This window comes from Lissotriton helveticus, chromosome 5_2 (genome assembly GCF_964261635.1).
Source record: "Lissotriton helveticus chromosome 5_2, aLisHel1.1, whole genome shotgun sequence".
Classification (NCBI taxonomy): domain Eukaryota; kingdom Metazoa; phylum Chordata; class Amphibia; order Caudata; family Salamandridae; genus Lissotriton; species Lissotriton helveticus.
The window spans coordinates 4,261,834-4,286,220 of NC_136066.1; the positions used below are offsets into that span (position 1 = coordinate 4,261,834).

Sequence of the window (24,387 nt, forward strand, 5' to 3'; positions counted from 1 at the left end):
TAGACTGGACTCACCACAGTGCTCCAAGGGCTGTGGCCAAGAGGGCACATTCTTCCACATTCCACATATGGTGGGGCTGCCCCGTGATTCAGGAATATTAGTTGTTAGTGATATACTGCATATTGGCATTGTGTAAAGACACAATAGAGGACTCGCCTCAATTGCGCCTTTTGACTTTTTGGGAAGTAACAGACGTAAAAGCAGGGGAACTACTATGGGTCATACTAGGCCTCATGGTGGCTAAACGTAACACGGCGAGGGGTTGGAGAGCTGTCTTTGAACCAACCTTGAGGTATTGGAAGGCAGATATGGACTGGTGCATGCAAGCGGAAAGGGCGATATAGGAGTGTGGAGGATGCCCAAATAAATGGACAAAGATCTGGGGGAGATGGAATGAAAGTAGGGGAATGCTGTGCACACCCGTTAACAGAACGACACAGTTTGAAGAGGACGAAGTAAAACTGCAGGGAAATTAGGCCACAAGAGACTGGGTGGAAGGTGATAAGTAATTGGAACTATAAGAGAAATTTAAATGATCTAATGATTGATACGCTGTACTATGTAATATTAAATGAGGAATATAACGGCCAGGACTGTCATGTTTTCTTTTTATTGCAATAAAAAGATTTATAAAAAAAAAAATACTGTGAATCTATTGAAGTTATATTGGTCCGAACTAGAGAAATCAAATGCGCATCCGAACCCTCGATTTACCACGGGTTGGTGGAAATAGCCATATTTACAGGATATATTAGGCTCACACTTTAAATGAGGTTATCCCCACTATTCTTGATCTGACGGACCGTAACTTTCTTTACGCTGTATATGCCAGGACAGTTGTGGTCCAACGAGTCAAGAATAAAAGAGATGACCTCATTTAAAGCGTGAGTCTAGAAGATCCTGCAAATACAGCTAATTTCACCAACTCTTGATAAATACAGGGGTCGGATGCGCATTTGAGGTCTCTAGTTCGGAGCGCTAATTTACAAATATAACTTCAATAGATTTACAGTATTGAATACCAAGGACTCTATATTATAGCCTTGAAATGAATAAAAAGTTTGTTTGATTAATTAAAACCTTACAATATATATGCAGTAATTCTTAATTATAAAATAATCAATTATTAAAAAAATGTGGGCATAGAGTTCATTGTACTATTTACATATTATATACATCTAACATTAGATTCTATAAGTTTTTGGTGTTTTAACTTAATTCTCAATTGCGTTAAGAACTTTACAAACGCTGAAGTTAAAAGGATATTGTCAGTATGGGGGCATCTTATCAGAGCTTTCCTGCAACTCCTTATTCCAAGGACATTAAAATGTCTCAATAGAATAGATATTCTTTCAACGTTCAGTTCTGGACAAGCACAAAGGAGGTACATAATGTTCTCCTCACCAAGTTTACATAAGCTACATGTCGTTGGTCCGTCTGTACTCAACCATGGCATTAGATGACATGGGCCCGGAAAAACTCCAAAGCGAGCTTTTATAAAGATTTGTTTGTACTTCACAGACCAAGGAATTTCAAGGTACGGTTGGACTTTTACCTTGGTATAGCCATTCATTAGATGCCACAAATGTTTTCTGTTTGAGAAGGTATCTTTATCCAAGAGAAGTGATAAATGTTTTGTTGTAGTATTATTAACTTTTTTAAATGAGTTCAAGGTAATTAGCAATTCCCAGACCGAGTTTACTGAATATTCCTCTAATGATGTAAATAGATATTTCCACGCCTGGGCTTTTCAATTTAAGTTGATTTCCTGCATAATAATTTGGACATTTGATTTACAGTATCCGTTTTTATCCTCTTCCACACTTTAACAAATTGACCTTATCGCGCAAGTGCCTGGTTAGTTATTCCAAATTCCATTCGCATATGTGCGGGTAATGCATTATGTGGAATTAAAAAGAGGGCTTTATAGATTTTGGGTACTGCATTGTTAATTATGACTGAGTCTTTTCCACACAATGCTTCACTTCCATATGTTAGAGTTGGCAAACGTTCTGCTGATATTACTTATAACAATGGTCCAAAACTCTGCCCTCCTATGGTTTTCTGTATGATTCTGAAAGCCGCTAGCAGTATATTTGCTCTCCGGTGTATGTCAATCTTATGTGGTTGGAATGATCCTCTGTCATCAAATAGTACTCCTAAGTATCTATATGTACTAACTTGTTCTAGTTGTAAATTATCCTAAATCCATTTATACTTATGTTTGACCTTGAGTATTTGTTAACCTCCATAATTTTTGTCTTTGTTTCGTTTGATCACCATTCTATTTTCTTAGAGTAGGTAGATATCCTATTTAACAGGCGTTGCAGACCAACCTACGTTTGACTAAGTAGGTTAACATCATCTGCATATAGCAGGTTTGATATTGGAGTATTGTCTAATTTAGGTGGACAAGCATTCACCTCATCCAGGGCTTGCGTTAGATCAGCTAAAAATACGTTAAAAAGCAACGGGCCAGTACACATCCTTGCTTCAAACCTAAAGCAGGTGGTATTTTTTCTGTTACTGTTAGGCCATCTCCCATCCGGACTCTGACCCGTGTGTCAGTGTAAAGAATTTGGATTAATTTAAAAAAGGGAGAGTGGTATACTTGATCTATCAATTTCTGCCACAAAATATCTCTATGCACACAGTCGAAAGCCGACTTAAAATCCACAAGTATGGTGGTTATTTCTTTGTAATGTATTGGTCCATTAATACAGATAACACAAGGATATTTGTGGTAGTACCGAAGCCTTGTATAAATCCAGTTTGGTTCGGAGGGATTATCTGCTTATCTTTTACCCATTCTGTTAATTTTGATAGCAGTACCCCTTCAAATAATTTAGCATTGGTATCCTGGAGCGTACGTAGTCTGTAATTTTCCAGCAAAGACCAATCTCCTTTTTAGGTTTCGCCTCGCCGAAAGCTGCGCAGCAGACTTTCGCGCAAGCGAAATCTTATGAGTTACAGTATGGATGTTTGTGCCGCCTCTCTGTTCCATTGGCTAGCTCCATAAATGGAGGCTAGCCATTGGAACTGAGATCTGTCCGTCATGGCCGGACCAGATTCGTGGGCGTTCCCGACAGTTTTTTGCATTTTGCTCACGTCATGCGGCGGTGGGTGGTGCTTTTCTTTTTTTTTTTTAAAGCTTTGTTTTCGCCATTTCGGAAGTGTCCTTTGCAGGGGTGGGTTGCGCGATGTCCCGCTGTCCGTTCCCGCCCCCCTCCCGCTGTCCGTGAGCCCGTTCCCACCCCCCCTCCTGCTGTCCGTGTGCCCGTGCTTAATGCTGTGGATTGCTTAACCCGCCCCCCTCCCGCTGTCCGTTTGCCCGTCCCCCCCCTCCCGCTGTCCGTGTGCCCGTGCTTAATGCTGTTGATTGCCTGCTCACGTACTTTTTTCAGGCTGTTTTTAACTAGACGTTTGAAATCTTCTTGGCTGCCTGTTGTCTCCTAACACCTCATAGTAAGCTATGTGGTGTGGGTTTGCTCGCTTGCAGTTCCAGGTCTGCTCACTCTTTCAGTTCCCTCTTCGAGCTTCCCATTTACTTTGATTGCTTCTCGGGTCCACAGCAAGAATGGAAAGGTAAGACGTGTAGATCCACCCAGGAGGGCCCTCCCGCTGTCCGTTTGCCCGTTCCCGCCCCCCCTCCCGCTGTCCGTGTGCCCATGCTTAATGCTGTGGATTGCTTAACCCGCCCCCCTCCCGCTGTCCGTTTTCCCGTCCCCCCCCCCTCCCGCTGTCCGTGTGCCAGTGCTTAATGCTGTGGATTGCCTTCTCACATACTTTTTTCAGGCTGTTTTTAACTAGACGTTTGAAATCTTCTTGGCTGCCTGTTGTCTCCTAACACCTCATAGTAAGCTATGTGGTGTGGGTTTGCTCGCTTGCAGTGTCAGGTCTGCTCACTCTTTCAGTTCCCTCTTCGAACTTCCCATTTACTTTGATTGCTTCTCGGGTCCACAGCAAGAATGGAAAGGTAAGACGTGTAGATCCACCCAGGAGGGCCTGTGCGCTTTGACTGTGAAGGTCTGTCTCTGCAGACCCACAGTGGTCTAACTCCAAATGTGAAGCTGTGTCTCCCTTTGAATTTGTTATTTTTCAAGTCTGACGTAGATTTGAGACCCTAGGAATGATTAAAATTTGGGGCATTAATGATATTCGGGAAATTAAGATACCTTCATTCAAATGTGGTTATTAACGAGCTGTGATTCCTCCGGGGAGCTCTTTTTAACTAGTGCAGGGATTTCAGCAAGTTGCTGAAAAGTGTGGCGGGCAAGTGTGTGTAACAGTAACAATGTCCGTAGGCAATGCTTAGTAACTTCAGGAAAGTCTTAGGACAATTATAACAACCATACGTAGACGCCAGTGGTTACTTTTCAACTACTGTAACTAGACCTGTACTGTATCAGGGTCTGGGCGCCTTAGTGGAAGGATAAAGTGTCAAGTGTGAACACTTCGCTCAAAACCCAGTGTTTGTTTTTTCAGCAACCGTGTTTCTTACTCTGTCCTTGGATGGGGGAAGCACACACAGGGTCTAGGCAGATCGTGTTTGGTGACTGTGCCTTGGAGCAGGCGTCCTCTTTATTTCTGCATTGGGTGAGAAGCAGCGGTTGCACTTCTTGGTGAAGAGGCAGAGGCCCTCCCAGCTCTGGAGAAATAGAGGAAAGCACAGAGAGAGCGAAGTCACATGAGCCATCATGTTTTTTTTTCTTTTGCAGTTTTATATAGCGCAAACTCAACCCGAAGTTATTGTTACATTACAGACTGACACATTCATTTTAGGCACAGATTATGGGCCAGATGTAGGTAATTCTATTTTACCGACTCATAAATACCGAATTTTACCGATTCGGTATTTATGAATCGGTAAAATAGAAGTACCGAGATGTAGGTAAATCCAGATGTGGATTTACCGAATCTTTAAAAGTCGGTATTTACCGATTCGGTAAATACCGACCGGTAATGCTCCATTCATTCCTATGGGCTTTGAAGCCCATAGGAATGAATGGGGCATTACCGGTCGGTATTTACCGAATCGGTAAATACCGATTTTGACAAGGGTGCAGGGGGTGTCACTTTGACACCCTCTAGCACCCCCAAAAAAGGTACGGGGGCCATGTGGCAGGCATACCTGCCCTAAGGGCAGGTCTGCCTGTCATATGGCACAGGTGTGCATGCACACATGTGCATGCACACCTCAATCGGTATTTCACCATCAAATTGAATTTGATGGTAAAATACCGATTTCTTAGGCCTTGTGGGACTCATAAGAGTCCCACCTACATATCAATTTTACCGATTCTGTAAAAATACCGGTCGGTAAATTTACCGACCAGTATATTTACAGAATCGGTAAAATTACCGATTTGCCCCGTTTCTGTCCTCCTACATCTCGGTAGCCAAATACCGGTCGGTAACGGCCGAATTCGGCCGTTACCGACCGGTATTTGGCTACCTACATCTGGCCCTAAGTGTTTTGCCCAGAATCACAGTGTTGAGCAGACGCCGATACGCCAGAGTTGGCAGCTCTGATCGTTACGCCATATCGACTTGGCAGCGCAGCACTGGGGGAACCAGTGCAGTGGCTAACACAGAGGCATGTGCACCCCGGATGTCACTTCGCAGGGGAACTCTTAGATGCATGGGAGGAGGCGCATGAGCCCTCACACTGGGTCAGCACTATGTGTGTGGCTCTGTTGGTGTGGCTCTGTTGGTGTGGCTCTGTTGGTGTGGGTCTGTGTGTGTGTGTGGGTCTGTGTGTGTGTGTGGGTCTGTGTGTGTGTGTGTGTGTCTGTGTGTTTTTGTGTGGCATTTGCCAGAGATTAAACTATTGGCATTGTATATGACAATGCCATTTATTTATCTGTTTTCAAAACCAACACATAAATACAAATTTTGTCATTTACAATGCCAATAGCTCAAACTTTTCAAAAGGCGAAACCATTGCATTGTAAATGCTTGTTTATAAATTGAAGCTATTGGCGATCCCTTTCAAGTTTCTGGTATCAATGATGCCCTTACAATTTCCTTGAATACCTTCGTCAGGATACTTGACCATAAACTGGAATCATTCTTATAAAGTGCAAACGGGATACTGTTTGGGACAGGCGCACCATTTTTTTTTCTGGTTTAACTTACATATTTGTTTGTTCGTTATATCAATATCTTGTATCATTTCCTTCCTTGTTGCTTCGATCATATTCGCCATAACTTTCAGCTGTGTTTTATCCCCACCAGGATTTAAGATGTATAGACAGGAACCTGATCCACTCGTTCTCCGTTAGGGAAGATGTAACAGCTGATCTATTTGGTCGTGGCTAAGCTGTATGTCAATGTCCAGAATTCTCTGGAATTTGATTGTTTACTGCGAAAGAGTACTTTAGTCCAAAGATAATGTTTTTTTAAAATTCCTTTTGTCCCACAATAACTTCTGCAGGTTGCGATTAACCCTTTTTAATTTTAAACACAAATCCATATTTTTAGGATTCTTTTTTATCTGTCTCCTCAATTGATTACGCGATCTTTTCATAATCCACGTCGTTAAAGTTAACGCAATTTTGTTCACTCTTCCTGCTTGCACCTTTTGTTTTTTGAGAGTTTTTTGCTTGAAGGTATTAACAAGTTTTTGTATAAAATCCACCTATTGGTCAATCACAGTTAAGGTGTTCTCTTCAAAACATATAGCCTTGATATTAGGGTTTTGTGCAACAAAGTTGTTGCCCTTAAGAAGTCCTTATGTTGTGGGATGAAGCAGGTCGCCTTTGTCCTCATTTGTCATAAATGTGAAACAAGCAATAAAAGAAAGATTACAAAGAATATACATGCCAATTGTATGCTTTCTTTGAGATAATCTGTGTTACTGATTTATTTTAATCGACTCATTGAGAATAATGTGATTAAAATGAAGAGTTTTTTTATGACAAACTAGTTAAATAGACAGTGCTCCTTCTCTTACAACTTTTCTGACTTTTGTTTATTGGGGTGTTTCAAGCGATTGACCCTGGGAGTAAGCACGTTCTAATAGGAACTATGCAGGGTGTGGCAATAGTGTACCATAACCGTTCTTGTAATTTGACTGGAATTGTAAGTGTTGTAGTTACCTGTTAAACCACATAATTGTTTTCCTCCATATGATAACTTTGACGTGTTGACTTTTTAAAGTGAAAAGTATTTTTAGTTAAAAACGGTCCTACTTTATTGGAAAGATCATGATCTTAAACTAAAACACAAAGCTTATTTTTCTAAAATTGGTGTGGCTCACCTTCTTGAGTCGTGTGTCCATTTTTGGTCAATGTTGTGCAATAAATGTCTTACTCTCCTCTGTTAGGCCGAAGGCTACTCGCCCACATTACCATTAAGAGCACTTTGGGTTTTACATTGAGCCCTGTACGCTGTTGCAGAACCCCTGCACTCTGTGCACAGTATAACCACCTAGTGGCATAACAACAGTATATAGGTAGTGTATGCAGAAATCTGCCAATACATCCCCTGATTAGGCACTCCGGGGGTGATCAATGAATTGATTCATAAACTTGTTAAACTTTTGATGCTTTTATTCAGCAAAAATGTTCAGTTTGATATTAGTTGCATATCAATTGGCGACATGTACTCCATACAGGTAATTCTATGAACAATCATCTCCAATGCATTTCGGGCGAGGGCCCTTGATCACGGAGCGCTGTGGAGGAAGGCAAAGTGGACTGGGTAAGTAGGGTGCTTTGGGTCGAAATGTCGATCTGATACGTGCTCATGGGGTGAAAGTGCTGCTGCATAGACTTCGGTAAAGTATGCTAGTGCTCGTAGTGCTACGTGAGGGTAGGGGTTAGTGAGGGAGAAGTTAACACGTGTGGTTCATAAACACGCGTTTAACAGATAACGTACTAGTAGGCGTGCAGCCAAGGAGAACGGAGACTTACTTCATAGTGTCGGGTGGCTAGGGATGCCGTCCGTGTGCTGTTAGGAAACGCTGCGCGGGGTTCCGGCAAATGTGCACTGATATATGTCGCTGGGGGTTGTGACGTGGGGTAAAAAAGTGAAATAAACGACGGACTGATACCGATACGGTACGGTCGCGGCCATCTTGGAGTGTGGTGAAAGTGACGTGTAAGGTACACTAAAGGATAAGGAGAAGGGAGCCAATGTAAATAAACAGTTACAGTGTTAAGTAAACATGATCATGGACAATGAATAATGTGTAAACATTACAGATAACAACTGTATTCGATGCGGTCATTAAGACCGTGTGGCTTCTGGGTCTGTAGTCGATAGATCCATTCAAGTTCACGTTTTAGCAAAAGTTTGTTATTGTCAATGCCTTCACGTTTAGTAAGAATTTCAAGTACAATGTATTTGAGTTGTGCAATGGTGTGGCGAGCCTCTGCAAAGTGCATCGCAACATTGGATTTTTCAGCTTTCAACCTGATGTTTGATTTATGCTTGTTAAGACGAGTTTTAATTTTGCGTTCAGTTTTACCAATGTACAACTTCCCACAGGGGCATTTCAATGCGTAAATAAGGTTCATGGAATCGCAGGTAGCGTCAACTTGAAGCTTGATGTTATGCCCTTTCATTGGATGCTGGATATGGTTGCCTTTGATAACACTATTGCAATGGTTGCAATTAAAACAAGGTCTGGTTCACCACCTACTCGTCAGTTTTGAATAACAACAGTATAACCACCTAGTGGCATACCATATACAGAGCCAGCTTCCTAAACAGGTCATCTCTGAACCGGAACACAAGAAACCCAAGACAGGTTTCGGCCTGATTCAGCCTTTTCAGTCGGTTCTAGCTTGGCACAGAGTGCACGAGATCCACATCTGGACATACCCTTGGCCACTTAGGGCAATAACAGCAAACATACAAAAGGTGACGGCAGGAATACTTGCAATAAAACTTGTGGTCCCTTCTGGAAGGAGCTTCATCTGGAAGTTCAGAAAAGACTGTTGACATGCATAGCAAGGGTGGTACTGATTTGCATAAGGCAGGGCTTTGTCTAGAATGGCATGGTGGGTGAAACATAATGGACTACAATATGGCCCGAGTGATTGCCAGTAGCTGGGATTAATTTAAGTGTTTCATCTATCATCTTGTTTTTGCATAGCTAAATAAAGCAGTTTCCTAATTTAACAAACACTCACGATAGCTTGCACCTTCAATAAGTGACACTCCTGACCTCGATCTGGCACTGGGCTTATTATGATGATTCTGCAGCCATGAAATTTATAAAATGACCAAAACGCAGTCTGAAAATACCCAACTTCTGAACAATAAATCTGTAAACCATTAACAACATAATATGCGGACAATTAAAATGGAACACGGAAACATCTACATGCATCATCGGTGGTAATGAACATTGTCGACAGGCACAACTGGACAAGATGCAGCACTTTTGGATAAGCATTAGAGAATAAAACCTTGTCCAATGTGTGATTAGGTCATTGATATTCCCTTTGATGGTCCATTCAGATATTACACTATTTAACATGCTTCCTGACCGTTCTATCCTGTTTTCAGGTAGTAACCATGGGTGTCAGTGACTCAGACCCGTCAATTTGTATGATCACTTCTTAGTCAGTCTGTTCGGTTCCAACTTCCACTGATAAATGATGAGAACCCGCTTACCCATGTATACTGCTGGCCCTGGGTTGAGAGTTTGCTTCAGCGTGGACTCCTGAATGTTTTGTAACTACATTACTGCATTCAGGAAACATAATCGGACTCTAGGTACTTGGAAACTTCAGAGTATCTCAGTGACGGTCCTTTGCTTAAACATGGTTTAAGTATCTCCCTGTTGGCTTATTTAACTGTTTAAAATAGGCCATACCAGTATGACGCAAAAGATGCAGAAGTGGTTTTGTGACAGGGTGGGTCTCCGGGAGCCCCTAGTGGGGGGTCGGACCACAGACTGGCGGGTCCGACCCCACTGTCTCACCTGACTCCGTTCCCTCTCCACAGCCGCCTGACCCTGACGTGGACTCGGACTGGAGAACCGGCGACCCTGAATACTGGTGGCCAACGTCGGACTTGGACGACACCTATACCTTTAAGGGGCTGGACACTGCATGGGTAGCCCCGCCCCCGGAGGATGACGCGCCGGCGTCAAAAGGAACCCGGAACACGGAAGTGGCGGACAGCGTTTCCCGAGAAGCGAGCAGAGGAGCGTGTGAGCAGTCGTTGTGAGGAGGAGAAGGACGTTAGCCAGCGGAAAGCGGAGGAGACGGAGAAGCCAGGAGGCCAACGATTCTGCGAGCCGCCCCGCCACGGTCCCACGGGAGGAGCGTGCCTACAACAGGTACGGGGTCGTATGGCAGGGTGGATGGGAAGTAGAGTCCCGCCTGTTATCGAGTGACCTGTACAGCCAGTGTAAAGTGCCCCTAACCCCCCCCCCTCACGAGCACTTCCTGTCCTGACACGAACTGTATATGCCACGTTGCACGGGTTTCCCTCACTCCCGGTCCCTCACTGTGTCGTAGCTTACCTAGTCCTGATACTCCTCTGTCTTCTTCTCTTTCATACGGAGACCCTGGGTTCGGAGGACGTGTGGAACCATCTCTAGAGCCACCCTGGATCAATCCCGCCCTCCGGCCTATGACCCTGCGGCGTTCGCCAGAGAACGCATCACCAGCCGAAGGAGAAAGACTTACACACAAATAAAACCTTCTTTGAGAAGCCTATTTAAGTTCTCTGCCTCTCCTTCCCTTGAGGTACCGCGTAGCACCGTAGAGGATAGTCTAACTCTCGCGTCCCCGGACACCCCGGGACAGGTTTAAACGTCATACTGGGGCTGCAGTGCAGATTTACAGTACCTGTAAGTGAATGGGTGCAGGCGTGCCCCGATACTCCGAATGGCTGTGGAACTGCTGCAGCGAGCACATATTAAAGACAAGCATTTGCAATGCAATAGGTCTCACAGCATTAAAGTTTGAGTTATTGGCATTGTATATGACAATGTGTTGCATTACATTTTTAGCAAAGTCTGTATGAAGCTCTCGCATCACCACCCTTTAATCCACCGTTTATCGTGCGCACAGCACCACCACCTTCAAGCCACCATTCCATGTGCACACAGCACCACCACCACCACCTTTAAGTCTCTGGTCCTCATGCACACAGCACCGCCACCTTGAAGTCACTGGTTCTCGTGCACACAGCACCACCACCATGATGCATCTGGTCCTCGTGCACACAGCACCTCCACCTTGAATCAACTGGTCCTTGTGCACAAAGCACCACCACCTTGAAGCCACAGGTCCTCGTGCACACTGCACCACCACCTTGAAGCCACTAATACTCAGAACAGACATTACCCCCGAATTATCTACACACCACAGTCAACTGCAGTGCAATCTGTCAGGAGGTTGCACCCCAAAACAGAGATATCTCCTGTAGCCCGCTACACACCACCCTGCAGTCACCAACACAGGACAGACCCCCCTACAGCTGGGGGCGTGGCCGGGTGTCATGGGCCCTGGTGCAAGAGAGGAAATGTCCCCCTGGCTGCTGTTTGAACCATTAGATAGATCAATACTCAGGGTTCAGTCGGAGCCCTCAGGCCTCTGGGTCGCGGTATTACTGCACCTGCTGCACTAATGGACACTCAGAGTCGTTCCTTGCGATCCCCGGTACCCCATACAGCCACCTGCAGGACTTTATCTGGAGATTTCACCTCAGAAAAGAGGCACAGTGGTGTTCTCAATACTCCAGCGTCCCTTATTGCACCCCAGAAATAATACACAAACCACACCCATCTGATCGGCGCTCTGTCACCCTCGGAATGTTTCAGGTCACCGGCTCTCGTTGTCGCGGTGTCTCATTTATAGTGAAACCATGTGAGCTATTGAGTTCTTCACAATTTGTCAAAGCGCGGCGTTCTGCAAGCACGCACTCTAGGCGCAATACAAACCCACGCGGATCCTGTGGAGATATTCTGACAAAACTTTAGGCAAAGCGCTTGCTGCCAAAATAATAAAAATGCTTACAAAGGCAGAGGCATAATATTTAACTTAAATTCCTGTGTGTTGCGATCCGACAATCAGTGTGGAGGTCCCCTGACATATACATATAATCTGTGCTGAACATTACTTTACTTTACCGTGATAAGATACGAAAGCAGAGCGACAGAGCTGCTGAACAGGAGAGCGAGCCCTTCTTAAAATGGCCAATGACTGCAATATGTGCGCCCGCCCTCGAAAACGAAACCTAGCGTGGGGGCGGGACTTCCGTCTTGTGCGCGAAGCCCGCGCCCACGGAGTTCCTGGTCCGAGGAGCAGTGGTGACGCGGGGCTCCCATGCCTGAGGGAGAGCCCCGCGGAGGCGACAGAACACCGGATTGGCGGTAAGTGGGCCTTGGGGGGCGCTCGTGTGTGTGTGTGTGCGCGTGTGTGTGTGTGTATGTGTGCGACGGCGGGGGTGTCTCTGTATGTGTGCGTGTATGTGCGCTCCTGTGTGTGTGTCTCTGTGTGTGACGGCGGGGGGTGGGGAGTGTCTCTGTGTGCGTGCGTGTATGTGGGCTCGTGTGTGTGTGTGCGCATGCGTGCAGGGGGAGGTGTGCCTGTGTATGTTTGCGCTTCCCAGGAGACAGCCACGGCGAGCGTGGAGCGTGCCAGTTTCAAATCGGCTCCAAGCGATGCGCGCAGCCAGGATTGTCTCCTGGGAAGCAGACACGGCGACAATAGGTTCTCGGCGAGAACGCGCTTCCGCGCGCTTAGCCGAGACCTAAAAAACATAGGACATGAATAAAAGCATACTTTTCAGATTAAGAATGGAGCGCGGAAACCCATGGTGCCAGGGTGCAGGCCCTGTGAAAGTGGGACTCGTCCAATTTGTAATTGCCATGTCCCTGCACTACCCAGACTAGCAGCGCTGTCCAACTGTGTAGTTTTCTGAGCAGGTACCTGTTTGAAAACCCCACTTTGCATTAAAAAATTAATTCCACAAGTTGGTCACGGTGCAGATGCAGGAAAAGTTAAAACATTGTTGTAATCTATCAAAAATTCTAGTTCATCTGAAGTCTACATTTTGTTTAATATGTAGCCCGCCTGAGCCTTTGAGCTTGGGCAGTAATACATTAGACAGGTTCTCTGTTTGAAGGGGTGAAATGCTATATGTGGGAACCAAATAAAGCGGGACCGGCCCTAGCAGGCAGGAGGCGTGAAGCTACTCTTTAGCAGAGTGACAGTGATAACTACAGTGGTGGGGTGGCCTCCCCTCTAAAACACTCCTCTGGGCTCCTGAACTTGGCTTCCTTTTCAATACATGATTGTGATGGAAATAATGCAATGGTTACAAAACCACCAGGAATGGCTGACTTGCATTTTAATGTTAACCCTTCTTAGCCTCATCCACCTGCCCTCTCATTCGTGTTGGGGTGGTGATTGTTTGGTCCTTGGAGTTTGCTACTGTTCTGGTTCTGCATCAACTCTTGACACACTGCTCTGAGTGAAGCTGCCTGGGAGTGGAGCTCAGATGAATGGAGTGAATGTGATGGTTTCTGGAAAGGGCTGTGATGATTCCTTGCGGTGGCAGTCACCCCCCCCCCCCCCCGAAGAATCCAACTCCACACAGAAACACTAGCAAGAGAGGCCGATTAGACTTCACTTAAGCCGCCTTCTCTTGGATTTCGACACTTACACAAGTGCCACCAGTGCCTACGTCACGTTTGTTCTTGTGTTTGAGTGTCCTCCATTTATTGGAGCATTATACCTCTACTTGTACTTTGTAGCCTTTGTAACCTGCACACGTCACTTTTGCCTCATGTAATGTAACTTTTGCTTTTGTATTTTCTCTTGTAATTTTCTCCTCTTGTTTCAGTTCTGTTCCTATTGTGAAGCCTCTGACACCTTCGGGGAAAGTCCACGAAACACAAAAACGCATAAAATAAAAAATAAAATAAATTAAAATAACACCCCCCCGGGACCCCCCTCTCACCTCTCCCCGCCGCAGCCAGTCCCGGTCGTACCGCAGGCGGCCCTTGGGCGAGGCCTTCAGCGCCTCCAGCGTCTCCCAGCGCCGCTCCACCGCCATGACCGACAGAGCCGGTACCGGCGCCGCCGACAGAGAGGAAGGACTCACCGGTAACCAGGGGAGCCACACACCGGGTTTAATGGCATGGACATCGAGGAAGGACAAGAGTGCTCCTGGGCGGACTCAGACAGAAGGGAAGGACTACAATAGAAGAAGGACAAGAGTCCGCCGCAGCGAGCGCAGACAGAAGGGGAGGACTACAATAGACGACGGACGATACCCCTTAAGAGACAGAAGAAGAGAACTACTATAGACGACGGACTAGCGTCCCCCCTCAAGAGACAGAAGGGGCTGGACTACAATAGACGAAGGACAAGTGTCCGCCGCAACGGGCTGAGACAGAAGGGGAGCACTAGAAGAGAGGAAGGACAAGCGTCCCGCTCCAGTGGATTCAAACGGGAGCACCGAAACAGAGGACGGACAAGAGCCAGGCTCCCCTCAGGGTCATGTCTGCACCGGCGGCGAGGAGGAGCCTTTCTATCTTCACTCTTTATTGTACAGCAACTTCAAGGTTTTTTTTTCTTTAGAAACTTTTTTTTTATTAATCGCTGATTCCAGCTCATTCAAGGTTAACTTAAAAAACAAACTAAAAAAAACACACTTTAAAAAAAAAAAAAATGTTTTTCTTGGTATTTACAGGTTACATGTAACAGATATAGCAAGCATTTTTGGATGTTCAAGTTCAAGTTCAAGTTCAGGAATTTGTATAGCGCACTACTCACCCAGAGGGTCTCAAGGCGCTTGGAGGAGGGTGTGCATTATTTATCGAATAGCCAGGTTTTAAGTTCCTTTCTGAAGGAAATGTGGTTCTGTGTAAGGCGGAGGTGACTGGGTAGAGAATTGGCGGGTGGGGGTGTAGAAGGACAGTCGTGTGTTGAGGCATTCGGGTCCTAGGTCGTAGAGGGCCTTATGTGCGTGGGTGAGGACACGGAACGTTATTCTTTTGTTGACGGGGAGCCAGTGGAGGTCTTTCAGGTGACCGGTAATGTGAGCTTGGCGAGGGATGTCCAATATGAGTCTGGCTGAGGCGTTTTGGATGCATTGGAGTTTTTTCTGTAATTTGGCTGTGATTCCGGCGTAGAGGGTGTTTCCATAGTCCAATCGGCTAGTGACCAGTGCGTGGGTGACAGTCTTTCTAGCTTCGGTGGGGATCCAACGGAAGATTTTTTTGAGCATACGAAGTGCGTTGAAGCAAGAAGATGAGACGGCGTGGACTTGTCTGGTCATCGAGAGGGAGGAGTCTAGGATGAAGCCTAGGTTACGTGCGTGGTCTGTGGGTATGGGCGCAGAGCCCAGGGCCGATGGCCACCATGAGTCGTCCCAGGCAGAGGGGGATGAACCTAGGATGAGGACTTCCGTTTTGTCTGAGTTAAGTTTTAGGCGGCTGTTTTTCATCCATTCGGCTATTTCTTTCATGCCTTCGTGAAGATTGGTTTTGGCGGTGTTAGGGTCTTTGGTGAGCGAAAGGATCAGCTGGGTGTCGTCAGCGTAAGAGATGATGTTAAGGTTGTGTTGTCGCGCGATGGATGCGAGGGGACTCATGTAAACGTTGAAGAGGGTGGGACTGAGTGATGATCCTTGTGGTACTCCGCAGATGACTTCGGTGGCCTCTGATTTGAATGGGGGGAGTTGGACTCTCTGGGTTCTCCCGGCGAGGAACGAGATGATCCAGTCCAAGGCTTTTCCTTGTATGCCGATGTTGCTGAGGCGTTGTATGAGGGTGCCGTAACAGACTGTGTCGAAGGCGGCGGAAAGGTCGGGTAGGATGAGGGCAACTGTTTCTCCGTTGTCCAGTAGTGTTCGGATGTCGTCTGTCGCTGCAATGAGGACAGTCTCGGTGCTGTGTTTGGCTCGAAAGCCGGACTGTGAGGTGTCGAGGGAGTTGTTGGATTCAAGGAAGGCGGCGAGCTGGCTATTGACGGCTTTCTCGATGACTTTGGCAGGGAATGGGAGGAGGGAGATGGGGCGGTAGTTCTTAAGATCTGAGGGGTTTGCTGTGGGTTTCTTCAGGAGGGCGCTGAGTTCGACGTGTTTCCAGCTTTCTGGGAAGGTAGCGGAGTTGAGGGAGCAGTTGATGACATCACGGAGATGGGGTGCGATGATGGAGTCTGCTTTGTTGAAGATGTGGTGGGGACAGGGGTCGGTTGGCGAACCTGAATGGATGGAGTTCATTAGGCGAATGGTGTCTTCAGTGGTGATTGGGTTCCAGGCGCTAAGGTTGTTAGAGGGCGGTTTAGGTTCGGAGGTGGGTGAAGTGGACTGTTCTTTGGAAATGTTATTCGCTGACCTTTGTATAAAAATAAAGAAAAGAGACATACAAACATAAAACATGAAACATAAAACCCAGAGTGGGGGTGGTTTGTTGGGCAGGAATGTGGCCGTTGTCTGTCATGGGTCGGTGGGCCTGAGTTTGTGGAAGAGGTGTGGCTATGGTGGTTTGAAGGTGTCCATGTGTTTGTCCAGTTTGGTCCACATAGCTCGGTCGTGGTGTCTACCTGGCGTGTTTCTGAGGGTGGTGGTGTCCGCGCCCCTTAGTAAGATCACCCAGTTGAGCCATCCTTTAAAGGTGGCTTTGGCTGTATTCTTCCAGTTTGTGAGTATGATTTTTGTTGCTGTGGTGAGAAGAAAATCAAGGAGGTTCTTGTCTTCTTGCGTATTGACTTCTTGTGAGATCTGTGCTGTGGCTAGTGAGGCGAATGTGAGCTTAATGTTGCTGCCTAGTATGTCATTGGTGAAGGCCAAAACCCGTGTCCAGAAGTTTTTGACTTTAGTGCAGTTGAGAATGATGTGTTCTAGGTCTCCCTTTTCTGTGTCATTGTTCCAGCATCTATCATTGTCTAGTAGTCCTATTGATGCTAGTCTTGCTGGTGTCCAACAGACCTGGTGTAACAGCCAGAATTCTGTCTGCGCCAGTACTGGCGATATCATATTCCTAGAAGGGGAAGCCCACAGGATGTGAAGCTCTTGTTATGACAGTTTTGTCTTAGTATGGGTTTCCCAATAGGCCGTTTTTTTGTCATTTAGTTTGGACGCGCCAGGTCGGAGCAGTTTATATAGAAACAAGACTTGGTGGCCTGACTGGTTTATGTTCTCCATTAGTTGGAAGATAGAGGGGGTCTGTCTGTGAATCTTTGCCTTCGTTAGGGCTGTTTTGATGGCTAGAAAGTTGTAAAGTTCTACGTCAGGCAAGTTGTGTTCTTCTTTGAGGTGGTTGAAAGTGTAAGGTACTCCATCAGTGTAGGAGAGTAGGGTCTGCTATCCTATGGTCACCCCAAATTTTTGCTTTTTGCTTCACTGGTTTTCGACTACTGAGGCTGTGGGCCTGCTGATCAGACCCCCAGCCTGCTGTTCTCTCACTAAATTACTGACACATGTGCTATAGGCACATACCAATTGGAAATGGACTCCTTGTCAGCCCCTGTATAATGCACTATACGTGCCCAGGGCATAGGAGCCACCAAGGCCTACCAGGGGCCGCAGCATATCTTTTGCCACCCCTGGCTGGTTCTTAAATTGACACAACTGGCTGATCACTCAGCTGGGGTAAGGTGGTGTAATCACCCCTTGCTTAGATATAGTATACCTATATCTAAACCTATATCTGAACACATGTAAACCTGTGAGCCACTCCTATAGAAGGCCTCATCAATCCTGGAGGCAGAGTGCGTGGTTTTATGTGAGATGGAGCTCTAGCATGAGCTGAGCCTGTCTGCAGCTGTCGGGAACAACTCCCTAAGCTGTTTCAGGATAATGCCATACCATATACTCTTAAGTGCCTTATAATCCTCACGGTTAAATAGCAACTTTGGTTTGGCTTTATCAAAACATGTCGTGTAAGGTGTCATACGATTTGGAATACTATCCCCTCGCCAGTTCTGGCGACGGGGATAGCATTCCACCCCTCTAGAGGGGTAGGACATGTTGCTTTACCTAAATGCGGTTAATTTCTCCAAAGACCTTAGATCCACAAAATGGATGCCTCTGCCACAGACAAATGTCTGGACCCCTGCAGTTGACCGAAACTCAACCAAATGGGTCCTGGACAAAGGGTTTCCTGTCACAGGAGGGTGTCACCGCCCTCCAGACAGGAGATAGTGGATTGTAGCAGGGAGGTTTGAAAGAAACCAGACACTGCTTGGGGCGCACAAGGCTGCCCCTTGCATAATCCAGCCAAACCGGTTCTGGGGCACTCCAGCCCTCGTGCCAGGGCGGCCTGGATCAAAGGAAGGGGGTGTATCCACCCACTTCCTGGGTCCCACCCATAGGGGGGGACCTAGCAGGTAATCACGCCCCCCAGATTCGAATAAAAGTGGGAGCAGTGCCAATGCACATCAGATTTCCTGGAAGAAACATTTGAAACGAAATTCTGGACCCTTCGCCCTCCATCTCAACGTGGAAGCCCGAAGAATCTCCCTTGTGGTCAAGGAGTGACCACCCTGCAGCAGCAGGCACCATCCAGCCCTCGACATCTACTTAGTTGCAGTTCCCGCCGGAACTCGAGCGACTGAGATCGACGAGATCAAGCCTGCCTGCCTTCCAACAGCCCGATCCACAGTCCCTGCAAAGCTGAGACCCGTGGAGGCGACCGGAAGCGTGGGGCACGCCATCTTGAATTGACCACGAGACGCTGACCGTGCAGCCCACGAGTGACCCTCGAAGCTGTGCACCGGGGTTTGAGAAGCCCCCACCCTGAGCTACTCCTGAGCCGAAGTTCAGCCCTCCACACTCGACGAGTGCTGCGTGGGGCCCTTCTGCTCCATTTGGCTCAACGCGTTGGCCCGGTCACTTGCCAGCCGGCTAGTGGTCCCTGTGCCGACGAAACTACGAAGAAGACTCGTGAATCTGGTTGCTCCAGATCCACACCAGCTCCCCTGAAAAGGAGCCCCGACTCTGACCTTCCTGGTCCGAGTGAGAAGCAATCTTCCGATCCCGCGTGGATTGCTCTTGCCAAGTGTTGTTTGCTCCAAACTTGAAGCCGACTGCACCGACGGTGAGAGCCTGCGTGGGACAGATCGTGACCTGCTCCTGGACGTCGCAGATGCCCCAGAGCCCCCGTGACAGCGGAGAGAAGCTCCTCGACGACCACCTGATTGCGCCCGACATTGCCTGGTTCCGTCCTGGTTCCACCCTGGTCACTGCTGAGTGACCCAGACTCTGTCCCCTCTGCTTTCAGGTACCCTTCGACTTGAGTCCACCCTTGGACTCCACCGGACACTTCATCTTTAACCCGCCTGCAGCCCTTTCAGCTTCAAGCACCAAGAGCCTGCGTGTCAGAACCCGACGCCACTTCGACCCGGTGCACCCACTTCCTGTGGGTGAGGTAACTTTGCTCCGCCAGTGTTCCCACACTGGTGCACACCTCTAGGGTCTGTGTGTTAAGTTTTGTTCCTCTAGGTTCAGCGGAAGTGTCCTTTAACTTTAACTTTACAACTTTTACGCACCATTGGTTAACATTGGTGCGTGCGTGCGCTTTCCGCACATCTCCCGAATCCCGAGGGCCATTCCCGACTTCAGCATTGCTTGTCCTGACTGCTCCCAGCGATTCCCTAGGCCCTAGGCCTAACCACTGCTCGAGTGGCATCTCTTATACCACTTGTTTAGTATATGGTTTGAGTGGCCCCCTGCCCTCATCCATAATTGTGCAACTTTGTATGTTTAAACAGTGCTTTTGAATTAACGCTTGTGCCCCTTTATTTATAAAGAATACTGGGGATTGTTTTTAGTAATAAATACATATATTTTTATAATATATACTTGTGTGGTGTCCTTTCATTTGGTACTACAGGATTGTATGTGGTAAAACAGCTCGCTTAACACGACCTCTTAAGTTAAGCCTTTAGGCTGCTTAGTCCATGTTACCCCTAGGATAGCTTGTCTAATAAGGTTGACTTACAACCAGACACCATAAGGGATTGTTTGGTCTGATAACAGGTGGTTCCAGAATTGGAAACATCACCTATCAGGCCAACTTCTCACATTGGTGAGCAGCGGTGCGGATTTAAGCTTGCTGTTGTTTTACCATTGCAATCTTTGTATCAAATTGAAAGATCACATCAAGTACCTCTAGGTACATATAAATCAAAAGCTTAGCATATTAAGTTCTACTGAACTTAGTAGTTGTAGATTAAAGGGATTAGCACACCCTGACTACAACTCACTAGCAAGGTACAGTAGGAAAACACTTAGTGTAGGTAAGTGCACCACTTACACCTCACTAGTAGTCATGTCTGACACAGGAAAAGCCTCAGGGTCTACTCCTGTGACAGTTGACCTTACCCAGGCAACTTTCAGCTACGACAAACTAACCCGAAAGTACTTGGTTGCCTTGTGCAAATCAAGAGGGTTAAAAAGGGGCAGAAGCCCCACCTGCCAAATCCTGGTAGCCATCCTAGAGCAGGATGACTTAGAAAGGGCAAAGGAAGCTTCCCTAGAAACAGGAAATGGAGGGAACCCCCCTGTAACTGACCCCCCTCAGGAAGAAGAAGAGGAGGAGGAGGACTCAGAAGTTGAGGACTTAGAAGATCAGGATCAGAGGGGTAGCCAGGTTCCAGTTGCCAGGCTTAGCCAGGCCAACTTGGACCTACTGGGGAATGGAGAGGGCCAGCACCTCCCCAGAACCCACCATGGTATTCTCCCAGGCAACAGAAGAGTGAGATCTCCCTCAGGGGACTCTCATATTTCTAGTGCCTCCAGAGAATCAGAGAGAGGCATGACTGCTTCTCAGAAAGCTGAGCATAGGGCTAGAATGAGGGCTGTCAAACTCCAAATAGAGAGAGAGGAGGTAGCCCTGAGTCAAGCTAGACTTACCTTAGCTCAAGCTAAACTTGCCTTGGCAAGAGAGCAGAAATTAAGTGGCTTAGATGCCACTGGTGGCAGCAATTTTCCAAGAGAAAAAGACAGGGGCTATGACAATAGAAACCTGACAAAAATTGTGGCCCCCTTTAAAGAAGGGGATGACATCCACAAATGGATGACTGCTCTTGAGAGAGCCTGCATGGTACAGCAGGTACCTGAGGATCAGTGGGCTGCAATTTTGTGGTACTCCTTTTCTGAGAAAGGGAGGGACAGGCTCCTCACAGTTAGACCTGAGGATGCCAAAAACTACTCTGTTTTGAAGAGTGCTCTTATTGAAGGGTTTGGCCTAACCACTGAGCAATACAGGTTGTTGTTCAGAGACACCCAAAAAGCACAGACTCAAGACTGGACTGATTTCGTTGAGTGTGCCACTAAGGCTTTGGAGGGTTGGTTGCAGGGAAGTAACGTTTCAGACTATACAGGATTGTACAATCTTATGATGAGAGAACAGATCCTTAATAACTGCACAAACCAGCTGTTGCATCAATACCTTATTGACTCTGATCTGACCTCTCCCCAAGAATTGGGAAAGAAGGCAGACAAATGGGTCAGAACAAGGATTAAGCAGAAACCCCAGAACCAAGGTGGTGACCAGAAGAAAACAGACCAGAAGGGTGGTAATCAGAATCAGAAAGATAAAGAAAAAGACCAGAAGTCTTCAGGCCCCCAAACTAATGGTAAGGAGGGTGGTTCCCAAAATGGAAACAAGAAGAAGAAGAACAGAGGTCCAAAGACACCTTGGTGTAATACCTGCAAATCAGTTTCACACTGGGGCAGTGAGTGCACCAAGGCAAATCCAGTCTCCACCACTCCAGCTCCTAAAGCAACTGCAACCCCAAGTACAGTAAGCAGTGGTGGAACACAGTCCAAGGGTGTAGCTGGGTTGACCCTGGGTATTGAAGTAGGATCTGGCCTAGTCAGAATCCCTACACAGGCAGTTCTCCTGTATGATGTGGACATTGAGTTGCCCACTGCAGTGAGCCCCAGTAACCTGGGCAAATACAGGCAGACTCCCTTAATTAATGAGAAACTGGCTCAAGCCTACAGGGACACATGTGCCAGTGTCACAATGGTGACACCTGACTTTGTGGACCCTGGACAGATTGTACTAGGTGAGAGCTACCTAGTGACCAATGCAAGCAACTCCACTACTTCCCATAGTGTGGCAGTTGTGAACTTCTCCTGGGGAGGAGTTGATGGCCTAAAGAAAGTTGTGGTGAGTGCAGACCTACCAGTAGACTGTCTGTTAGGCAATGATCTGGAAAGCTCAGCATGGTCAGAAGTGGAGTACAGGACTCATGCAGAAATGCTAGGGATTTCAGAGCATGTCCTTGCCATGACAAGGGCTCAGGCTAAGAAGTGCCTTCCTGAACCAGTGGTGGATCTTGGAACAATAGACCAACCACAACCCAAGAGAAGGAGCAAGAGAGGAAAGGCTGAGCCTTCCACCTTGCCCCAGGTTGAGGATCAAGTTTCAGAGGAAACTGATTCTGCAGTCCAAGAGGAGACTGTCTCTAAGGAGCTTGAACCTGACCAGGTTGAGTTTCTGGGGACAGGGGGACCCTCAAGGGCAGACCTGAGGCAGGCTCAATTAGATTGCCCTTCCCTTGAACCCCTCAGACAGCAGGCTGCTGCTGAGGCTGCTGGGGATGCCCAAGGTACCCATACTGTGTATTGGGATGATGGACTCCTTTACTCAGAGGCTAGAGACCCCAAGCCTGGCATGACCAGGAGGTTGGTTATACCTCTGCAGTTTAGGGGGTTCCTTCTTACCTTGGCCCATGATATTCCCCTTGCAGGACACTTAGGCCAGAACAAGACGTGGGACAGGCTTGTTTCACACTTTCACTGGCCTCACATGTCAGAAAATGTCAAGGAGTTTTGTCGCTCCTGTGTCACTTGCCAAGCCAGTGGTAAGTCAGGTGGCACAACAAAGGCCCCCCTAATACCACTACCTGTGGTGGGGGTCCCCTTTGAGAGAGTTGGAATTGATATTGTGGGTCCAATGGACCCCCAAACAGCATCTGGGAACAGATTTATACTGGTGGTAGTGGATCATGCCACCAGGTATCCAGAGGCTATTCCCCTAAGGACCACCACAGCACCTGTGGTGGCAAAAGCCCTCATTGCAGTTTTCTCAAGAGTGGGCTTTCCAAAGGAGGTACTATCAGATAGAGGCACAAATTTTATGTCTAGCTATCTGAAAGCAATGTGGAAGGAATGTGGAGTAAACTATAAGTTTACCACCCCATATCATCCACAATGCAATGGGCTTGTGGAGAGATTTAACAAGACCCTTAAAGGCATGATAAAAGGATTACCAGAGAAGCTCAGGCGGAAATGGGACATTCTTTTACCCTGCCTGCTCTTTGCTTACAGAGAGGTCCCACAGAAGGGGGTTGGCTACAGCCCTTTTGAACTTTTGTTTGGCCACCCTGTGAGAGGTCCATTGTGTTTGGTGAAGGAAGGATGGGAGTTACCTCTCAAACAACCCAAACTAGACATAGTGGACTATGTACTTGGTCTCCGCTCCAGGATGGCTGAGTACATGGAAAGAGCATCCAAAAACCTGGAGGCCAGCCAAGAATTACAGAAAGCTTGGCATGACCAAAAGGCTGTGCTGGTAGAGTTCCAACCAGGACAGAAGGTGTGGGTACTGGAGCCAGTGGCTCCAGCAGCACTCCAAGACAAATGGAGTGGACCCTATCCTATTATTGAGAAGAAGGGAGAAGTCACCTACTTGGTGGACTTTGGAACACCCAGGAGCCCTCACAGGGTAATCCATGTGAATCGCTTGAAAGCATTTGTAGACAGGGAGGACATGAGCTTGCTCATGGCCACAGATGGGGATCAGGAGGAAGAGAGTGACCCTCTCCCAGACCTGCTTTCTCAGAACCCTGATGATGGTTCAGTTGATGGAGTAGCCTTGGCAGGCAGCCTCACTGACCAGCAACAGATGGACTGCAGACAAGTTTTGCAGGCCCACAGGCATTTGTTTTCACTCACACCCAGCCAGACTGACTGGTGTACCCATGTAGTGGACACTGGTGACAGTCTGCCTGTGAAGAATAAGATCTACAGGCAACCTGACCATGTCAGGGATTGCATCAAGGCTGAGGTGCAAAAGATGTTGGAGCTTGGAGTGATTGAGCCATCAGAGAGCCCATGGGCCAGCCCAGTAGTCCTGGTGCCAAAACCTCATACCCAAGATGGAAAGAGAGAAATGAGGTTTTGCGTGGATTACAGGGGTCTCAATGCTGTCACTAGGACAGATGCTCACCCCATTCCAAGAGCAGATGAGCTCATTGACAGATTGGCTTCTGCCAAGTTTCTGAGCACATTCGATCTGACAGCTGGCTACTGGCAAATCAGACTAGCTGAGGAGTCAAAAGCCAAAACAGCATTCTCTACCCCTAGTGGTCATTATCAGTTTGTGGTAATGCCCTTTGGTTTGAAGAATGCACCTGCCACTTTCCAAAGGTTGGTGAACCAAGTCCTTACTGG

At 47.2% G+C, this 24,387-nt stretch overlaps 1 protein-coding gene across 2 annotated transcripts in view; it reads right to left on the reverse strand.

The window, feature by feature from the left end:
- GLE1 (GLE1 RNA export mediator) overlaps positions 1–14,159 on the reverse strand; it is a 171,872-nt gene extending 157,713 nt beyond the window's left edge. The window contains exons 1-2 of one of the 2 annotated variants that reach the window (XM_078646607.1): positions 13,933–14,068; positions 4,502–4,648 (exon numbers count right to left, since the gene is read on the reverse strand). Coding sequence is in view for 1 of the 2 variants with exons in the window: in XM_078646606.1 (XP_078502732.1) it covers positions 13,933–14,028 (96 nt within the window). In the remaining variant the exon portion in view is untranslated. Of the gene's footprint in view, positions 1–4,501; positions 4,649–13,932 lie in introns of both variants that reach the window. The other variant, XM_078646606.1, reaches the window with a different exon arrangement.
- Between the last annotated feature and the right edge of the window lie 10,228 nt (positions 14,160–24,387).